This window comes from Pituophis catenifer, unplaced genomic scaffold (genome assembly GCF_029215685.1).
Source record: "Pituophis catenifer annectens isolate HBS135680 unplaced genomic scaffold, rPitCat1.0.hap2 SCAF_1, whole genome shotgun sequence".
Classification (NCBI taxonomy): Eukaryota; Metazoa; Chordata; class Lepidosauria; order Squamata; family Colubridae; genus Pituophis; species Pituophis catenifer.
This window is the reverse complement of record NW_027256881.1, coordinates 323,031,002-323,047,678: the sequence shown is the minus strand read 5'-3', so window position 1 is coordinate 323,047,678 and position 16,677 is coordinate 323,031,002. Positions and strand designations below refer to the sequence as shown.

General features: G+C 40.8%; 1 protein-coding gene across 1 annotated transcript in view; it reads left to right on the top strand.

Annotated features, from left to right (window-relative positions):
- The first annotated feature begins 3,452 nt into the window (after nucleotides 1–3,452).
- The window catches only part of ARMH4 (armadillo like helical domain containing 4), a 51,113-nt gene continuing 37,888 nt past the window's right edge, over nucleotides 3,453–16,677 (top strand). The window contains 3 exon segments of the mRNA XM_070931654.1: nucleotides 3,453–4,800; nucleotides 13,624–13,671; nucleotides 15,067–15,288. Coding sequence (XP_070787755.1) covers nucleotides 3,453–4,800; nucleotides 13,624–13,671; nucleotides 15,067–15,288 — 1,618 coding nt within the window.

Genomic DNA, 16,677 nt, shown 5'->3' with positions numbered 1-16,677 from the left:
AAAAAAATGATTATGTTGGCTATCTATTTCTTGGTGCAGTCTTCTCTTTCAAATGCCCTTGCTTGCTCTATGTCCTTTTTAAAGAGATGTCTCCTCATTCAAACTTCATTTTTTAAAAATGTTTCCCCATTATCCACTTTCCTTAAGTTAACTCCTCCACCATTAACAGTTGAAAGTACCCCCTCAATACACTGTTCTGAATATATTTAATTACCTGCATTGATTGGGGCTTTCTGACTAAACCTAGCTGCAAGCAGTAGCATATGGAAAAATGGCAGCTGGCAGCCTCAAGCAGTTCTCTGTATTAGATGAAGCCAACAGTATGTCATCTCTCTCAAGCTGTTAGGATGGAGCTGTCTGCACTGACTGTATCTAATGCCTTTGTTGCTTTGGAACAATTTGGGTGCCACTCACAGTTGTCCTTTCTAAACAATCAGAGCCTAATCCAAACTTTTACCTTCAATTCCATCATTGACCTGTATTTAGCTCCATGTGCTGATCCATTTGTTCCTGCTCCATCCATGCTGAGACCTTTCATGATGTTGAAAAGCCAGTTTCTTTCTCTCTCTCTCCCCCCTCCCTTAAGGCAACTGAGTTCCATAGCTCAATAATTCCTTGATATTTGGGATTTCTAGGAGACGATCTCTGCCCTTTAAGGATGGGCTTGCTACATTTGGGTTTTCTTTGATGTATGGAGGAGAAGGATTAAAGTTTCTATCATGGTAGTTAAAGGAAGATTCCATGTCTAGTAATATCTTGGATTATTCATTACCCATTCTTGGATATTAAACATCAGTGAAAGTTCAGCATATTCCTGCTAGTACAGGAAATTCCAGGCAGCTGCTTTGGAAATGGAATATTGTAGCAGGAAAAATATCTCAATAGATATGTTTTAATTTTTAGAATATATGTATATTCTGGGGTCAATTTCAGTTGTTTACTCTATTGTATAGGGATGTAAAATTTATGGGAATCAGAAGTGTATAGAAGATAGGAACTACTGTCACAACAGAGAAAGATTTCTCTGTTGACTAGGCAAGATATGTTGCTCAAAGAAGCATTTTTGAAATGCTTCAACCTGCCGTCTTGAAGTTGTTTATTTTATTGATTTCATATACTTGTAAACCAATTATATTCTGCAGATTTAGAGAAGTCGGGAGAGAGTGGATTATTTAGATTCCTTTCAATACTGTTTCATACCTGAGTAGAGGACCAAATGCGTAGGTGTAGCATATCCATCCTTGGTCTTCTTGACTCTCAGCAACCATGGTGACCTTCTGTAACAACTTTGGGGGTTGGGAATGAATAGCCTTATGCTGGGTCTCCTCTTTCATCCAGAGTCAGTTCTAGTCAGTGTTGATGGGGTAGGGCTTTACAGGGTCCCTCAGAACTTTGTGCTTTTAACATCTCCCATTTAACATCTACAAGAAGCTGCTGTCTATGGTTTTATCTCAGTGTCTGGAGGTTGTAGATTGGAAGGGGGAAAAACAGGCTTCAGCTCAACCCTAGCAAGACTAAGTGGCTGCATTGCCCTAAGCAGAACTGATGTGAAATCTGAGGATCCTTCTCGACTTGCAGCTCTTGTTCAGTGATCAGGTGTCAGACAAGGCCAGGTGGGTTTTGGTACAAACTTCATCTTATACATCGGCGACTCCCTTTTCTGGATCAGGAGGCTCTGCTTACAGTGACTCACACCTTAGTCACCTGCTGGGTGGATTACTGCAATGCACTGTACATGGGGCTTCATTTGAAAAGCATCTGGAAGCTATAGCTGCTGCCGAATGCGGCAATGCAAGCAGTTATGAATGTATTTTAATGTGCACATGTTACTCTTCTGTCAATGAGCTGCCTTGGTTGGAGATGTGCTTCCAGATGCAATTCAAGATGTTGGTGGCCAACTAGAAAGCTGTTCATGGCCAACTAGAAAGCTGTTCATGGCCAACTAGAAAGCTGTTCATGGCATAGGGCCGGGCTACTTTGGGGGCTTCTTGTTCCAGTTTGTTTCTACCCATCCTATTAGATTCAGCAGAAGAGGCATTCTGTGGGTCCCATCAGTCAAAGAATGTCATCAAGAAGCAAGCTTTTTTTGGTTGCTACCATTGCCTTATGGAATACAGTTCCTTCTGAGATTAGATTGGCCTAACCCTTTTAGCTTTCGGAAGTCCCTTAAGACTTGGTTATGAACCAGGCATGGGGGTGAGAGCGCCATGTGAGAGCTTGATGTACTGTTTTGGGGATTGGTTTGGTTTCTCAGCTATTGTGTATGTTGCTGCATTTTACACAATTATAAACTGGGTGGCTCTATCAATAGAATAAACTGAGAAATGAATAAATTCAAAAGCAGTATTTGCAAAATAATGTTTGCACATTTTGTACAAACATAAAATCCCAAGGAGAAGTTGGAACTATATCATTCAAACTATAAATTTTAGCAAGCGTTAAAAGTTTTCAGTCAGCAGGCTTCAACTTGTCTCCTATGAAATAAGAAGCATGCTTTCTCATACCATGTCAGGTCATAGTCCATTTCCCTTATTTATTTCAGCTTGGAGTTTTCTTAAACCTACTTGGAGGTGCTGCAGATAGAATTTAAGATCTTTTCTTTTCCATCTAAAGCAGGGGTGTCAAACCTGCGGCCCATGGGCCAGTTGCGTCACACACTGGCCATCCCCATCCCCGTTACAGCGAAGTGGGGGGGGGACTTGCGATACATCACATTATGGCAATGTTTCATCATGAGTTTGACACCCCTGATCTAAAGCATGTGCTTTCTAGATCAGGAGTTTCCAACCTTGGCAATGTTAAGCCTGGAGGATCTCAACTTTGCTGCCTTTGCTGGCTTTGCTGGCTGGGGAATTCTGGGAGTTGAAGTCCTCCAGGCTTAATGTTGCCAAGGTTGGAAACCTCTGATCTACGTAGATGATGTACAGCTGCTTTGATCAGAAGCTTTCTTTGTCATAACAGTCAAAGATGAATTGGGTTCTATCACAAGACAGCATCTTTTTTTTTACTTTATTTAGTGACACTCAGAATTTTTTTTTAATGTATGGAGACTTTGCTCTCCAACTTTGGAGAGATTCATATAAGGAGACAAACTTCAAGTATTCTGGTATCAAGATGTTTAGGGTTAGGACAATCATAATTGAGTTCATACATTGCACAAAGCAATGGTTTCCTTAGCCAGGGTTTATTGAATCAGCCACAATTAGCTTGGTTCAGAAGTTTTGAGGCCCAGCTTCTGCAAAATGCATCTTTTTAATTCAGAGAGGAAATGCTTTGAATGAGATGGAAAAAAACCAAAAGTAATTTCATTACAATAATAATGTGTCTATATCATAGCAAAGTAGCTATGAATATTAGAGTTTTATATGATATTTCAATTTAATTAAAAAAAAACTAATTTGAAAGGAATGGAAATCTGTTTTGCTCTATTTTGCTTCATTCTGCAGGAGCTGATGACTGAAATAATTTGTTCTGCTCACTTCCATGCAAACTTTTCCTTGAACATGAGCAGCGTGAGGGGGTATCACGCGTTCCTTGCCTTCTGCCTTATTCTACTCAACTTTGGCAGCCTGCAATGCCTTGTTTTAAGACAAGGGAACGAAAGGCATGAAAGACAACTGCATCTGGCATCACCAGCAGGGAACAGCTTAGCAGACACAAATGCATCAAATCCAGAGGATAACTTCAGCTCATCCATGAATATAGCCAGCGCTTCTGCATCTGAAAGCCTTTACGGAGCCTCAGTAGAGCCATCCAGGAGGTCATTAAACAGAGCCACAACTGTAAAAACAACCTTACCAACCATTCTGCATGTTCACAATCCCTCGGAGCACTCAGATACGGATGCTTTTGCCAGCACAGGTCTGAAGATTGCTGCAGAAAGCGAAAGGAAAATCAGTCTCAATGGGCCCAATGAAAAACCGGATAAAAATGGGACACAGGAAGCTTTAATTGCCCCTGTTGTGACAATTCCAGATCTTCTTGTTGAAGATGATACACTTAGCTCTGCAAAAGAAACAGTGGAGGGAGGAGGGGGAGAAGGAAAACTAGATGGAGATCAGTTTACACTGGGCAGTCTGGAGGAAAGTGCCCATGTTGACCCTTCAGACAATCCCCAGGTAGCTATCCCCAAAGTAATAATTAGTTTTCCTGCTACACCAACATCAAGCAACCTCTTCAAGAATCCATTTCTTCCAACGAGCCCACCAGTTGATTTGACAAAAGGTTCCGATGGAAATAGCTTCCCAACAATCTGGATGGGCACAGATGCTGCTACAGACCCCAGGTCGTTGCCTGCAGATGCCTCCTTAAATTTGGAAGGGGAAATCTCAGAGAACCAAGGGCCCTTGAAAGGCATCTTAAGCCCTACCACGATGGCCACTACGGGCTTACTGCTAAGTGATGAGTGGGATGATACCAAATTAGAGCCTTCCAGCCAGGCGAAAGCTATGCATCCTCTGAAGATAAACCAACCTCAGATAGCGCAACCAACAGGACAGGAGAACGATGATGTGAAAAAGGACCCGTCACCAAGATTATTGGCAACCACAGCAAAAGGAAGCAAAGATAATCAGAATGGGTCAGGCCAGATACCCATGCAGGTAGAGGAATTGGCCAATACAAGCTTGAATCTTGCTCATACGATTGATCCATTCGAGAAGGTTGGAGCCCAGTCTGAAAGTCCAGGGGAAAACGTAGATCCAACAGTGATAATCAGGTCTAGATTGTTTCCTGAGACTATAACTACAACAGATGCAACCAAATCAGATGTCTTCCAAACCTTAAGACACCAATTAAGAGGTAATTCTCTCCCCCACCCCCTATTTGCACTCATCAATGCTTCTTGTTTTAAGATAACTTAAGAGTATGGACTACTGTTCAGTTTATGGTGTATACTGCAATGGTGCTATACATGATCCTTCCTTTTTTCAGGTTCCTCGTCTACCTAAAATATTTAGCGGGGATTTAATTGATAACAGTCCTGTTTTTAATAATATATTTTCCCTTTTCAGATGGGCAATTGAGAGATTGCTTAGGCTCCCTTCTTTCTGCTCCTTATAAACTTCCAAATGCAGGCAGAGCAGAGTTTCAGAGTAGCTCAGAATGGTTGAGCATAGCTTCACTCTGACCCCCAGTGCCCTTTGGATTATTAGGCTTTTTTTGGTCCCCCATATGATCCATTCTTGATTGAGTTTTGCTTGATAGCAATAGCAATAGCAATAGCAATAGCAATAGCAATAGCAATAGCACTAAAACTTATATACTGCTTCACAGTGCTTTTACAGCCCTCTCTAAGTGGTTTACAGAGTCAGCCTATTGCCCCCAACAATCTGGGTCCTCATTTTACTGTCCTCGGAAGGATAGAAGACTGAGTCAACCTTGAGCCTGGTGAGATTTGATCTGCCAAATTGCAGCCAGCCAGCAGGCAGCAGAAGTACTGCAGTACTGCATTCTAACCACCGCGCCACCACAACTCAGTATAGGCCAAATTTGATAAGCCAAATCTGTTAAATTACATTCCAGAAGGCCTCTCTTCCCCTTCGCTATACTTCTCCTTTCTAACCTATGGCAAAGCAACATCTGTACTTTGGCTTTCCTTAACCTAATGCCCTCCAGTTGATGTGAGATTGCATCTCCATCCCCCAAATTCCTAGTCAGACCCCAAATTGGAGAGGATGATTTTGGTGACCTTCCCACAATGAGAAGGTATGCAATGTATATAGAATTGAACAAAACAGAACAGAACAGAACAGAACAGAACAGAATAGAATTCTTTATTGGCCAAGTGTGATTGGACACACAAGGAATTGGTCTTGGTGCATAGGCTCGCTCTCGGTGTACATAAAATAAAAGATACTTCATATACAGGTGGTTCTCTACTTGCGACTGGTCGCTTAGCGACCATTCAAGGTTACAATGGACTTAACAAAAGGGGGCTCGCAACCCAGATCCGACGTTCTGACGGTCGCCTGCCCCATAGTCATGTGACTGCACTTCAGGAGCTTGGCAAGGCTGAATTCACAGTCATTTGCAGCGCCCCCCTGGTAACATGCCTGTTATTTTACAACAGTTTTGTCCAAAACTGACACTTCGGGATTTTGGCGAAACCACACAATAGTGAATAACAGGTTTGCTTAACGACCATGGCATTGGCTTAATGACCATTGCAAAAAAGGTTCATAAAATCAGGTTGGTCACGTGACCAATCCGTTTTATGACCATTACAACTTATTACTATAATGGCCAGGCTCCAGTATGCTCATAACTTGAGGAGTACCTAAGCTATGATAAAATAAACACACATAAGAAAAGGAGAGAAATATTTTTTTAATATTTATATTCCCTAAAGCTGGGGGCTGAGAAATAGTACAGGCAGTCCTCGACTTACAACAGTTCATTTAGTGACTGCTCAAAGTTACAACAGCACTGAAAAAAGTTGACTTATGACCATTTTCCACTTACGACCGTTGCAGCATCCCCATGATCATGTGATCAAAACTGAGATGCTTGGCAACTGACTCATATTTATGAGGGTTGCAGTGCCCCGGGGTCACGTAATCCTCTTTTGCGACCTTCTGACGAGCAAAGTCAGATTCACTTAACAACTGTGTCACTAACTTACCAATTGCAGTGATTCACTTAACAGCTGTGGCGAGACAGGTCGTAAAATAAGGCAAATTTCACTTAACAGCTGTCTCATTTAGCAACAGAAAATTTGGGCTCAGTAGTGATTGTAAGTTGAGGATTCCCTATACTGTATTATCGTATGTATATCAGTGGTGACATCCAATTTTTTTTACTACCGGTTCCGTGGGTGTGGCTTGGTAGGCATGGCAGGGAAAGGATACTGCAAAAACTCCATTTCCACCGCATTCCAAGGGAAAGGATACTGCAAAATTCCCATTCCCTCCCCACTCCTGGGGGAAGGATATAGCAAAATCTCCATTCCCACCCCACTCTGAGGCCAGCCCAGAGGTGGTATTTGCTGGTTTTCCGAACTACTCAAAATTTCCACTACCGGTTCTCCAGAACCTGTCAGAACTTGCTGGATTTCACCCCTGATGTATATGCTGAGCTTGGCAAGTCCTGTGCTTTGACTCAATGCTGCACTTTCTTTACTTCCATCTAATTAAGATCCTGCCTAGATAGGAACATTTGTTTTATTTTTCTTTAGATGAGTTTCTTTTGTTTTTTTTCTTTATATACTTTTTTGCAGGGGTGGGGGAGACAATCCCTGGACTTCATGTGGCTCCAATTATTTCCCCCCCCTCCAAATTAAGTTTATGGCTTTCTTCGAAACTGCTCTTTCTGACACAAAGCCTCCTGATGCAACTTCCATCATTCCCAACCAGTCTAATAATCGAGTATTTCTGGAAGGTACCCAAAGAGTCTAAGTCTAAATCTAAGTCTAAGTCTAGATTTATTATTTTTTTGCTCTTCCATTTTGACAGCTTGATCTTGGCATGCTGAGGGATTCTATATGGAGGATGGGTCACATTCCAAGTAACACCCCCAACGAAAGAAGACTCCGAGGCTAGAAGTTCCTCAAAGTTCCATTTTATTAGAGATGTCATATTGGCACATTTAGGGATGCGGTGGCTCAGTGGCTAAGACCCTGAGCTTGTCAATCGACAGGTCAGCAATCCAGCAGTTTGAATCCCTAGTGCCGCATAATGGGGTAAGCTCCCGTTACTTGTCCCAGCTTCTGCCAACCTAGCAGTTCGAAAGCACGTAAAAAATACAAGTAGAAAAACAGGGAACACCTTTGGTGGGAAGGTAACAGCGTTCCGTGCGCCTTTGGTGTTTAATCATGCGGGCCACATGACCACAGAGACGTCTTCGGACAGTGCTGGCTCTTTGGCTTTGAAACGGAGAAGAGCACTGCCTCCTAGAGTCGGAAACGACTAGCACATATGTACGAGGGGAACCTTTACCTTTACCTTATTGGCACATCTGGGAAAACCCGAATCTGAAAGCTTCCAGGTTTTCCCCACCCAAAAGAAAGTCAAAATCCCTTCCCCTGCACCCACATGTCCATCACCTGATCCAATCAAAGCACCGTCACAACTGGAGATGCCTCCCAGTCACGCCCCTCCAGGTGCAGCCCAAAAGTCCTTGACTCTCAGAGAAATGAATGTTATTATGGCTAGATATCTCCACCACTCCATGCAATTCCCCCCTCCCAGGTTCCCACAGCGCTAAATGTGGCAGCCCTGAAGATCCAAAGAAAAGATGCCGCCCGGGGCCGACATGCTGGTTGTAGGTGGTTCACTCTTGATTTATTGAAAAGTCCACAAAAGGCTCAGTATTTCCTGAGTTTACACTGTAAACCCAACCAACAAAACCACATTACGTAATAGGTAAACCTATCCCCTGAGTGTATATGATGCTAGAGTTGGGGAACTGAATCCATTTTCCTATTGTCTGACTTTTCTTTTTTTTTCCAAATTATTTTCAAAAATTTGAAACGGTTTTATATAACTGCATTGTATAATAACACCTTTTGAAAGGATGGAGAGCATTTATTAACCTTCACTTTCTATTGCTAGCAGCTAGCAATTCCTCTAGTTGCTCTGCTGCTACTTGGGAATTTTGGCAGACTGTCTTCTGCAGCCTCGCTTCAGTGTTTGGATTCCCTTGGATATTTTGGCTGCTTCTGTGCTGCTGCAGTGAACTGTGGATGGGCCTGAGTCCAAGTTGGAACCAATTTAACAAAAATAATCCTAAATGAATGAACTCTTTGAAAGCATTGTGGCAGGATGGCTGCCTGAACCCCCTAAGACCCTAATGGGACTTAATGATAGATACCCTCTAAATATCCCTTTGTACTCAATACTAGAGAACAGAGTGTGATCATCTGGGTCATAAACTATATAGCCAAAACTTATGTACTCATTTTTTCAGTAATCTGATACAGAGATGAGGATCTCTTTTGGCTACATTTTTTTTTCAAAACTGCAGAAGATTCTGAGAAAAGTCTTCCTTAACCTTTGAGAAGTAAAATAAAGTGCACTTGTTCTTTAGAAGGTGTGCCTCCTTTATTTTTTCAAAAGCCACAAGGAGTCTTGAGGCACTTTAAAAATTAACACATTTATTTCAATATTAGTTTTTCTGAACTGCATACATTCTATCATGTTATTAAGTTTTATGCCGAGTAGAATTGTTCCACAAGAGAAAGAGCTTTGGAAAACACCGAGGTTATTAAATGCAGAAAGGTAATTAGGGCTATGGAGTTAGGCCCAATCCATGGTGACTGTATGGACAGACATCCACCATCCAAATCTATTCCCAGTGAAAACCTGTAACTTAAATGTGTCCCCAATCCCATCCATTTGTCTCATCTGTTATCTCTTCCTTCTTCTACTTCCCTAAACCTTGGCAACAAAGTCATTTTTTCTAGTCCATTTTTTCTTTGCATCACAACCCCAAAATATTTCCAGTTATTTCAAGAGAGTCCCCTGTGGATTTTATTCCACTAGTCCAGGGGTCAGCAACCTTAAACACTCAAAGAGCCACAAAGGTCCTAACTGGAAGCCCCTGTTCAATTCTGGAGTCAACCGGAAGTCCAGTTTCCCCCTCATAGTCTCCTCCTCCTCCTCCTCCTCCTGCATTCTTTTTCCTCTACTTGTCCTAACTGAAAACTTATCAATTGTGGAGCAGAGCAGCAACAGGGAGCCACAGCAGAGGGATGAAAGAGCCACATGTGGCTCCAGAGCCACGGGTTGCTGACTCTTGCACTAGTCGTTGCTGACTGTAGAGGGCAATGCTCATCTTCGTTTCAAGGCCATTGATCCAGGGCTGTCCAAAGATATTTCTGTGGTCAGGTGGCCATCATAGTTTAATGCATCATCTTACCTTCCTACCAAAGTGGTACCTATTTATTTACTTGCATTTGCATGCTGTCAAACTGCTAGGTTGGTGGGAGCTGGGAGGAGGATGGGAGCTTACCCCATCACGTAACTGTTGAGTCGAAGATTTTAATGTTGAAAGCCTTACCACCATAAACTCCTGGACTTTCTTCTTCAGTAAAGATATTAAACATCTTTTTTCAGTTTCATTTCATATTGTTGAAATAGAGCTGTTGAGAGTTAAAACTGTAGAAAAGATATTTTTACCTGATCAACAAATATTGAGAAAACTACAGTGTAATCAAATCAATTGCAATTCTTTATAAGTAATTTTAAAAAGTCTATTCTCAACAAGGTGGATTCAGAAGTTGCCATATTTATCAAATTAAATTCCAGAAAATAGGTTTGCTGCATTTTCACAAGTAAGAAGCCATGTTTTGCTTTTCTGTTCCATTTGAAAGAACCATCTGGACTGAATAAAAGTAAACAGTATGGATCTGAGAAAATAATTTGCCACCCAACTGGGACTTTAGTTTTAATTGGTAGGGCAGCTTGTACCTCCAGTCTGTATGTAATAGTGAGAACATCTCATGCGGGCTTTTTTCTATACAGAGCATCAAAGATGGACTTACACTATAAAGAACATTCATGATATAAAAATTGAGGTTATTTCACTGTACCAAATCCTGTAAAAGGATCATTTCACCTTCACTTCCTTTCAAAAGCCGATCAAAATTCTTAATACATTATCAATGCATTCAGGTTCATTTCTACTTTCTTGTGAGAAGTAATAGTTATCTCTTAGAGTTCTACCAAAAGAGTTCTTACTTTTCAAGAGATTCACTAAAGTTATTCTTTCAATTTATGGTTTTAGAGTCTCTAGAGTACATTTCAATTGCCAAAATTCTGCACCTCTGTAATTGTTTCAGTCATAAGAAAGTGTTTTTAAAGTTACAGTGCTACCATGTTTTCCCAATAATAAGACCTACCCCAAAAATAAGACCTACCTTGATTTTTAAACACCCATTATAAGCCCTACCCCCAAAATAAGTCCTAATGAAGGGTGGGTGTGGCCAGCACAGGCAGTGGCGAGCGCGCGTGGGCTGATGGTGTCCAGTAGCACCCACCACCCGCACAGTGCAGGTGAGTTGATTACCTGTCCAAACAGCAGGTGGAGGCAGATTCAGAGCGGGAGGCATGCCATCTAGATGAGCCGCATGAGCTATGGGAAAGCCGAGAGTTGGTGGGCTGGAGTGGCAGGCGGCCACAGGAGGCTCAACTTTACGTCTCTTGGCTTGCCTGCGGCCCATGCAGTGCATTGGCATCACCTTCCTTCTGCTCCGCACTTCTGTTGCTGCCGTGCAAAGACTAGCCTCCTGTGGCTGGCTGCCTGCTCCGGCTTACTGACTTTTGGCTTTCCCGTGGCCCATGTGGTGCATCCGGATCGCCTGCCTACCCCCTGCACCTCTGCCTCTGTCTGCTACTTGGACAGGGAATCAACTCACCTGCGCAGCGCAGGCTGTGCAGCCCCAGAATGTGCTGACTAAGGGACTGGTGGGCTGCAGTTGCTACCAGATATTGTCAATCCCTGCGCAGTTGCCGCCTCTTGTGCGCACATCAGGGGGTGGGGCACCCAGTGGCACTAATCACCCTTAAATTGTGTTTCCCTGAAAATAAGCCCTAATGTTTATTTTGGAAACCCCCCCCCCCAAATATAAGACCAGGTCTTATTTTCGGGGAGACATGGTACCTTGGTACTCATTGTTATTTGGTTCCAGGAGGCATGATAAGTACCAAACAATTTTTTTCCATTAGAATAGAATAGAATAGAATAGAATAGAATAGAATAGAATAGAATAGAATAGAATAGAATAGAATAGAATAGAATAGAATAGAATAGAATAGAATAGAATAGAATAGAATAGAATAGAATTCTTTATTGGCCAAGTGTGACTGGACACACAAGGAATTTGTCTTGGTGCATATGCTCTCAGTGTACATAAAAGAAAAGATACGTTCATCAAGAATCATAAGGTACAACAATTAATGATAGTCATAGGGAACAAATAAGAAATCAAATCATATTAGGAAACAGTCAATATAAATCTTAAGGATACCAGCAACAAGGTTACAGTCATACAGTCATAAATGGGAGGAGATGGGTGATAGGAACGATGAGAAGATTAATAGTAATGCAGACTTAGTAACTAGTTTGACAGTGTTGAGGGAATTATTTGTTTAGCAGAGTGATGGCATTTGGAAAAAAACTGTTCTTGTGTCTAGTTGTTCTGGTGTGCAGTGCTCTATAGTGTCGTTTTGAGGGTAGGAGTTGAAACAGTTTATGTCCAGGATGCGAGGGGTCTGTAAATATTTTCACAGCCCTCTTTTTGACTCATGCAGTATACAGGTCCTCAATGGAAGGCAGGTTGGTAGCAATTGTTTTTTTTTGCAGTTCTAATTATCCTCTGAAGTCTGTGTCTGTCTTGTTGGGTTGCAGAACCAAACCAGACAGTTACAGAGGTGCAGATGACAGACTCAATAATTCCTATGTAGAAATAATGTAGTGAGTCACAACACAGCCAACGCCGACAAGTTCTAGGTTGTGCGTTAAGTACCAAACAAACAATACAAAATTTTCATGTCAAAATGTGTTGAGTACCAAATTTGATGAGTTTTAAAGCAGTTGAGTACCAAAGTACCACTGTATAAGCAATTCAAGATTATACACCTTGTCTGGAATCTCAGAAGAGTTAAGAGTTAATACAAATTTTGGGAGCTTTTCAGAGGCAGGAAGGGTTGGGTCATCATCTTTTGTTTCTTTTCCCTTCATTAAACAAATGTGATGTTTGGAAAGTGGGAGGTTATTTCCTTTTCAGTCAGTACGCTTTACAACTCAGAATTTACACACAAATAGTCTAAGGAAAGAAATAAGAGAAAACAAACTTATTTGCCTATTAGTTTATTTACCGAGCTGTCCAGAATTAGTGGATAATTTTCAAAATTGATCAGAAAATTGAGATTGTGGAACATACAGTTGTTATTGAAAATTCAACGTCTCCATCATAATTTGTTTTGAAATCTGTGATCTGTGTTACCCTGAGAATATTTTTTCTGCACCAGCCACATCTGTTATCTCTTTCCAGAATTGTCAAGTTCCCTTTTGCACAAATTAAACATGCACCTGTTCCTTATACAGAGTGCACAAATTTCCTAGTAAAAATATTGTTAGGTGTTCCTGGAAATATGTAAAATATATGTAAATAAAAAGGATTTACATATTTCCAGGAACACCTAACAATATTTTTTGCTATAATCCATGTATGTATAAACCCAAATGTTTTTCATAAACAGTTGAATTCAAATGTTAGGAATATGCTTTAACAACATGCTAAGATAATTTAATTCTTATCTCAAAAACTTGTTAACAGTGTTATGAACATTCATCCGGTATAGAGCAACAAGAAAATATAGCAATAGCAATAACACTTAGACTTATATACAGTTTCATGGTGCTTTATAGCCCTCTCTAAGCAGTTTACAGAGTCAGCATATTGCCCCCAACAATCTGGGTCCTCATTTTACCCACCTCGGAAGGATGGAAGGCTGAGTCAACCTTGAGCTGCTTGGAATCGAACTGCTGGCAACAGGCAGAGTCAGCCTGCAATACTACATTCTAACCACTGCGCCACCATGGCTCTTATGTAAACATATGTAAATCATGTGCATTCAAATTATAATAACTATTAGATTTGTATCCCACCTTTATTTTATACAGCTCAAGATGGCATACATAACGCTAATGCCACAACAATAACCCTGTAAGGTGAGTTGGGCTAAGAGACAACATTTGGTCCAAAGTCACCCAGCTGGGTTTCATACCTAAGAAAGGGGATGATTTCAGATTTATTATACCTGTGAATAGAACCCCCCTTCTAAACATCTATTGAAGAGTCCAATAATCCTGAAAAAAGGTGTTTTGATGAATTAGCCTCATTATAAATCGCAATAAATAAATAAATAAATAATAAGAAACATATTTTTGAAAACTTGAAATTGTTAATAATTATCATTATTTATGTTTGTAACATTTCCCAATTGTTGATACAACTGAATTGTTTGTTTTGCTTCTAAATAAAATTGTATTTAATCCACGGTACTCAAAAATATAGATATCCTTTTTATAATTATAAACTGATAATACATCAGGTTCAAATTGAGAATTAAACAAATGTTTGAATATATTGTGTTGCCATTCAGTGGTTTTAGACAGGGAATGTTTGTTTCAGTAAGGTTCCAAAAGTTTTACCTGTACAATTAGAAATAAGCAGATCTAGGATGTTAATCCCTTTCTTAGCCTGTATATATATATATATATATATCTATTATGTCCCAATGAGAGAATACTCCGGGGCTAGAAGTTCCTCAAAGTTCCATTTTATTAGAGATATCATATTGGGCACATCTGGGAAAACCCAAATCTGAAAGCTTCCAGGTCCCCCCCCCCCCGGCTCCTATGCAGAGTTGACATTTGCTCTATGTTGCTGTCTACAAATTTTGGCTTTGTATGCATTTCTTCTTAAGGCTTGGTCTTGTGCAGCCAGAATTAACCCTTCTGTCTTCTTCAATTTTCCTGCTCTTAACCATTGCCAGGTCTAGTTGCTATGTGCTTTGTCTGCTAGTTTTTGTGTACTAGTCATATAATACTTTGCCTTGCCGTGTCTCTTTTCTACTTTTATTGCTAATTATTATTGCCACCTACTCCAAAATGCTCTTTTTATTGTTATTGTTCAGAGATCACATGAAGTCATGTGCAGCAGTGGGAACCTTCAACTCTCACTGTTGAACTAGAGCGCACATCAGATCTGATCAACATGGTTAATAGGAAGGATATTCAGAATTGGTTCAGTGACATCTGGAAGGCAGTGTGAACTATGGGGTTTTGCATCCACTTTTCCTTGTGTCAGATAGGAACTTCAAAGCTTCTCCTTCTGTTTTTCTTCATGTTTTAAATGCTGCTGTCTTAAATATCTTATATTTGATATTTTAAATTGTTTTTGTGATTATTAACTGTGATAGTGATATATGTACATTTATATGGTTCGATTATAATGGAAGATATATTGGGAAGACAATTTCCTTTGAAAAACAGAATATAAACAAATAAATGAGCAAGAACCATAGTTTCCAACCTCTTTTTCAATCCCCTTTTTTATTGAAGGAACAGCCACAGCCTTCCCTGGTACTGCTACTGTGCCATCACCCGGCCTACCTACCCAGAAGACTACAGAATCACAAAACGTGATGGAGAAAGAAATAGAGTTGGCAACTCAGATATCAACAGTTTCCAGCACCGCCCAACTCTTGAGGATATTAGAAACAGTTGCTCCTACAGGGTCTCCTCCTTCTACCCATCTCCCAGTGAAAATGGTGGCAGATAAAGGTTGGTTGGATTTTTCCTCCTTAATTTAATTCTAAGTCAATCTTGTGACACTTCAGTTGAATGGTTGATGGGAGAGATCCTTCTATGTGAGACTTCGGAAGGTTGCTTCTAATTCTGATAGGCAGAAGTCTGACACTTCATGCCTGGCTGAATTACTGCTCATGGTAACCCTCACCATTCATCAAGTTGAGTGGAGCTTCTGGGAGATTTTAATGTAATTCAATAACAGTCAGTGGGCCATAGGATGCCCAACCTGGGCTATGCCATGCATGGACAACCCTCCCCTTTTAACGACTCTCATCCCAGAACTAATTTGGGGTAAGTTGGGGCGACTGGATGGAGCTGAGATTTACTGGCTGGATGCCCTTTCTGACGACACGTAGAGTTCACAGCAGACATTGTTTTTCTTTGCGCCCAGGGAGAAAGAAACATCTACCGCTACCTAGGATTGAACTCTCAACCTTCTGAATGGGAGGTGATTAGCTTCACCGCTAGGCCACCACGCCGCTCACGGTGCATTGATTGGGCCATGTGATGGACAAGTGGGTGCTGGGGCAGGGACTTGGACTTTCCTATGGATGGGGAAAACCTGGAAGCTCTCAGATTCGGGTTTTCCCAGATGTGTCAACATGACAACTCTAATAAAATGGAACTTTGAGGAAGTTCTAGCTTCAGAGTCTTCTTTCATTGGGGGCGTTAACTTGGAACCCCCTTCATATAACAGTCAGAATTAATTTCAGTCCTCTCGTAAGAGTTATTTTTATGTTTACTATGGTTTAATGCTTGCAAGGAAAAAAAATCCGAATTTGCTAGAGAGGGAAATACAGGAAGTCCTCGATGTGCGACCACAATTGAGCCCAACATTTATGTTGCTACATGAGAAATTTGTTAAGTGGGTTTTGCCCCATTTTACAACTTTTCTTGCCACATTTGTTAAGTGAATCACTGCAGTTGTTAAGTTAGTAACAATGAAGGTTGCAAAAGGGGATCACATGACCCTGGGACACTGCAATCATCATAAATGTGAGTCAGTTGTTAAGCATTCGAATGTAAATCACAGAACCATGGGGATGCTGCAACAGTCATAAGTTTTCACTCTGGTCATAAGTCACTTTTTTCAGTCCTGTTGTAATTTGAATGGTCACTAAGTGAACTGTTGTAAGTCAGGGACTATCTGTAATCTGATCTAATGTAAGGCAATTTAGTATATTAATTGTCATGAAAAAATGGATGGTTTTAAGAATGCCAAATCTCATATCAGTTCATTCAAACATTACGTTTTCTATTGAAAGACTGTCCTAGCTAATAACCCTGCTCTTATAACCCCAATTAGTAGGCAGGAGGTGAGTAGAAAAAAGTCTTTTTATTAGTTTTTAAACCACAAATTAT